The 4,802-nt window shown below is 35.2% G+C and overlaps 1 protein-coding gene across 1 annotated transcript; it reads right to left on the bottom strand.

The window, feature by feature from the left end:
• Positions 1-2,777: 2,777 nt before the first annotated feature.
• LOC106324672 (transmembrane protein 56) lies at positions 2,778-4,802 on the bottom strand. Its single transcript, XM_013762631.1, has 9 exons — positions 4,598-4,802; positions 4,307-4,444; positions 4,129-4,217; positions 3,915-4,053; positions 3,769-3,843; positions 3,528-3,649; positions 3,371-3,446; positions 3,234-3,293; positions 2,778-3,167 (listed from the first exon to the last, which is right to left on the bottom strand). Exons 2-9 carry the CDS (start codon positions 4,400-4,402, stop codon positions 3,024-3,026), a joined length of 801 nt encoding a protein of 266 aa, XP_013618085.1. The 5' UTR covers positions 4,403-4,444; positions 4,598-4,802; the 3' UTR covers positions 2,778-3,023.

Raw genomic sequence — 4,802 nt, 5'->3', positions numbered from 1 at the left:
GATTCAAGCAAGCAATAAATATACATACACACATTCATATATATATGTGGGTAATGTATATTTATTTATGAATGTATTAAATGATTATCACTAGTAAAAATTAGCTAATTCTGTTACCACATGATAGTTGCGATATTTTCGTGACTATATTTTAAACAGTCACAAAAATGTTAGAATAGCTACAAAATACAGGAATAGAAGAAAAAAATGTGACTAAACGTATTATATTTGACTATTAGTGGCTAATTATATCATGTTTCTCTCACAAATAGATCGTGATGAGAAAAAAAATCATGATTTGCCAAATTTGTGGCAAACATAACACTATACCAAAATAAGACTAAATTATGGAAAATGTAGCTAATTTTAGTGACAAAAAAATATTTGTGGGAATATGTAACTAGGTTTTATCATATAACTTAAACCCTACATACAAAACTTTAAATCTAATATTTTCAAACTTAAATCTTAAATTCTAAATTTTTTTTTTCACGTTTGATTAGTTATGCTATTACAACACTGAGAAATATTACATAGACGATTCTACAGCCGACATTCTACTACCAGATGAGAATACACGTCTGACTGCGTCACTCCGAGCTGCCGTATGAGATCCATGTTCGATGGTACGTCATGCACCATGCTGAAGACCTCTTGTAATCATTTCTCCATAATATGCATAATTTGCGTTTTCTGGGGGTTGAACCTCAGACCTCCGAGTGTAGAAGCATTAATAAATCCTTAGTCAAACCACTGGACTAAAGGGATTCCACAAATTCAAAATTTTAGATATAAATTCTATTTTTATTTTCCACGCATTAACTTCTAATCTTAAACAAACCATAAATTCCTAATTACAATAGTATCATGCACATCAAACCTTCAACTTTATACTTTGAATCATAATTAAACATAAACAAAAAACTATCAAATATACTAAACATATAAATTAAATAAAAATTATAAACCAACTTTCTTAACAAAATTATTAAAGAAAAGAATGGTATAGCAAAGAAAAACAAAACAAAATTGAAGAGTTTTGATTGGTTAATCCCCCTGTTCTAAAAATCGGCCGCCTGGGCGTTACGCGTCACTCTTCCGCCCCGATTTATGCCAAATCGGTTTAAAAAATCGGATATCCGATTTTCTCCGCCTAGACCGCCTAAATGACCGTCTAGCCGCGTAGGCGGCTGCCTAATCTATTTATTATTTTTTATTATTTATTATTTTATTTTTAATAATTTTTTTATTTATTTTTTTGATCTAAAATATTATAAATATCATTTATATTCATAATTTTGATGAAATTTACACTATATTAAGTTTATATATTCTATTTGTGTGTTTTATACGGTTTTAAACATGAAAATGTATTAATGTTATACACAATTAAAGATTAACATGTTTTATAACATAGTAAACAATCTAAAAATTCTGCGACGCATAATTTCCGATTAATCCCCGATTTTTTCTTTAAGCGCTAGGCGCTAGTCGACTAGGCCCAACCCGACCGCCGACTAGCGCCTAGCGCGTTCCCGAACAGGGAAGATCACATTTTTGTCTGTTGGATTAGACTCATTCCGATGGACCAAGTCTATTCCTTCTTTTTCATTTTCTTCTTTCTCTGGTCTATACAGACCGGTGGTGAAGATAACCAATGTTTTGATCTCCTCTTGATCTCTCTTCCTAATCTTTTCGATGCAGGGTTGAAGAGCATTCATGATCCGCATAAAAGTACTAGGAGCTTTTGATAACTCAAGTGGCATGACAAACCACTCTAAGAGACCCACTCATGTTTTAAAAGATGTCTTCCCCTAAAATCTTAGACGGATACGAATTTGATGATACGTGCTTTTGAGATCCAATTTAGAAAACAGAGTCGTTGTACCAATTTGTGTCTAACAAGTCTTCATGTCGAGAAATAGGGGAGTGATATTGTACCATGATCTTGTTAATGATTCGACTATCAACATACATACCCATGAACCATGATTTTGGGGATTGAACAATGTGGGAAAGGCACAACGGCTAAGGCTTTCCCGGAGAAATCTTTGTACCACAAAATTATTAAATTTATTGTTGTAATTCTTCGTGTTCACTCATTCTGTAGTGAGAGCAGTTAGGAAGAAAGTATCTTGATTTAAGTCAATACGGTGTTGAATATCACAAAGATGAGGTAACTAAGGTGGGAGATGTATCAAATTCTGCTAATAGTGGTTCGAAAGCATCATGAATCAAATGGCTATCGAATGGAGAAGAAGAAATTGTAAGCAAAAAGATAACTTGATCTGCAATACGTAGGGCAGCGTTGAACCGAGGATGCTTCAGAAACTGTCTCAGCTGGATTTTAAGCCGAAGCTGGTGTGGTCTGTTTCAGTGTGAACGAACAATAATTGTTAAGCCGGAATGTATAAGTGTTAAGATATTCATGTGAACTATTCAACGACCAAATTCATATGGTATGCACAAGAGAGAAAATTACGTGCGATCAATATCTAGATTTTACTTATTTCCAATTGTCCTATAGGTTAACAAATAGGTGCAAAATGTTAATGTTCCTCACTATTTAGTTGACCTAATACAATCATTCGTGCGCGACAAAATGCGCCAACTACCCATGATATGTGTCGAAGGTGATACATTTTGTGATTTTTAAAATTTTATCTTGGAACTTTATGTGTTAGTGACTTCACTCAAGAAATCACCTAATCGATTTAAAGATCGTATTTGTCATTGCTCGGTTTACACAAAACGGAGCCTAAAACCATTCTTTTGCCAATGATAAAACTAGCATCAATAAAATCTGAGTGACGTGAAACACTGATTCTGCTTAAAACTTTACAAGTTGAATACCTAAGAAACAGCTGAAGGTTGTGAATATACAATTCCCATAGAAAGGCAGTCTTATAAACCGAAAAGGCTTCCAAGACACATCAACAACATGATATCAATCAATCTTTTTTCATGAACAGATCAAAGTGAATGCAATCCAAATCCCTTTTTTTCATGTCAAGCAGAGACCATCACTGTTTTTTCTTCCCCGTCGCCTTGGAGATTGTTTTGATCAATCCTTTGGTGATTTTCCAGAACCAAAGAAGATTCATCGTTGACAGGACCGGTCCTACTGCAAGAAGGCTGTAAAATCCCAGTGGAAACACTTGCTTCACCTGCAAAAATAGCGACTTTTTAGATTCACATCTCTAAAAGGTGCTCAAGCTCAGCATTGAAATCACCTGATGGAAATGGGAGTACATGTGTACAAAGAAGTAGATAAACAGAAGGATCCTCGCCACCTGAAAAAAAAAAAAAGCAATTACATTCGGTTAGGCTAGAACAGAGAGATGATTGTTTTAGGTCAATCAAACATTACCAGCCAACCCAAGAAGAGGGCAATTCCATTGAGTGTGTAAGCCTTGGAGCCTTTTTGACCACTAGCATCCAAGTACCTGCCATTCGCACGCTTGATGTTTAGAGGCCACGCGTATCTAAAATCTTTAACTGGACTTTCTAAATCCGAAAAAACTCACCACCGTAGGTTGACAAACGGGGTAGTGGCCTCCGATAAGAGAACCATGAATATGTAGAACTGTGCCTGTCCACTTGTGACAGAAAGAATGATGGAGAACATTGATAAGCAGTGATGGAAAACCTTGAATAGGTAACAATAGAAAAAAACAAACATTAGCTTATACAAAATCCAAACCGGAATTAAATGCTAACTCTGTATCAACATTTATGGAAAATAATATATGATGCTTTGATACTTACATATTCAACACCACCAAGAGTAGGAAAATGCCAAAAGATCATCATTAAGTCTGCTACAAAATAGCCTAAGGAGATCTGTTAAGAGACATAAAGATTCATTAATAAACATAAAATGCGAAGAATAAAAGATGATCTAGAAAACTTACCCCCATTACAGATTCCGATAGCCTCGTTGTACTATTGATGACTAAATCACCATGAACACTCTCATCAAACTGATCTGAAATCACCAGGAGATAGATTGAAGCCACAGAAACAAAAACAGCATGGAACGTTGAGAATCCCCTGCGAAAAAAAAAAGAAATATCTTAACTCAAATACAAATCTTGAATCCAAGACAGAAGAAAAAGAAATCAAAACCTGTTGTTCCATTCCATTCTAACTTTGCCATCGAGTTTCCCATAAGCACTGAAGAGCAAAGGACTTATGAAACCAGTCAAGTCATAAACCTTAAGAACAAGAAAAACACAAATTGTTTTTAAAAAAAAACAGAGTCTTGCGAACTATTTATCTTGCATCGTTGACCTAAAGGACTTACGATTTTGCACATGAGCATGCCGGAACAAACGGATGCAAGCAAGACGAGTTGCTTTGAAGAGTCATCATCACCGGTGAATGCGAAACTGGTCGTCATGAAAGATTCTTGCTTTGATGCGATTTAACGGGTCGAACAGAGCTGATTGAGACAAAAACACGAAAACTCAGAATCGGAAAAAAGGAAACACTTTTCGATCCTAATCGAGAAGGTAACCTAGAAATGGGTCCAAGGAGGAATCAATCATCAAACAAAGAACAGAAAAGAACAAATTCTTAATTCAAAGACGTGTACCCGAGGAATCTCTTTCTTGCGGTCAATTACAATCTCCTTTTAGATGTCGAAATCGTCAAAGTTTCAAGCTTTTCTCTCTCTCTCTCTCTCTCTCTCTCTCTCTAATCGTATTTAATCACTCGCACCCGCCAGCCATTCGCGTCTTTGGTAAGTAATTATTCTATTTTGGTTTTCCTTATTAAAAATGATCTGAAGCCAGAAGCTT

Source organism: Brassica oleracea, chromosome C2 (genome assembly GCF_000695525.1).
Source record: "Brassica oleracea var. oleracea cultivar TO1000 chromosome C2, BOL, whole genome shotgun sequence".
In the NCBI taxonomy this organism is placed as follows: Eukaryota; Viridiplantae; Streptophyta; class Magnoliopsida; order Brassicales; family Brassicaceae; genus Brassica; species Brassica oleracea.
This window is presented reverse-complemented; position numbering and strand designations above follow the sequence as displayed.

Coding starts and splice junctions, on each gene's coding strand:
- LOC106324672 (XM_013762631.1), bottom strand. CDS start 4,402: ATGACGACCAGTTTCGCATTCACCGGTGATGATGACTCTTCAAAGCAA. Junction 3,650..3,768: donor CTCTTGGTGGTGTTGAATAT/GTAAGTATCAAA, acceptor TACCTATTCAAG/GTTTTCCATCACTGCTTATC. Junction 3,294..3,370: donor CCCTCTTCTTGGGTTGGCTG/GTAATGTTTGAT, acceptor TTTTTTTTTCAG/GTGGCGAGGATCCTTCTGTT.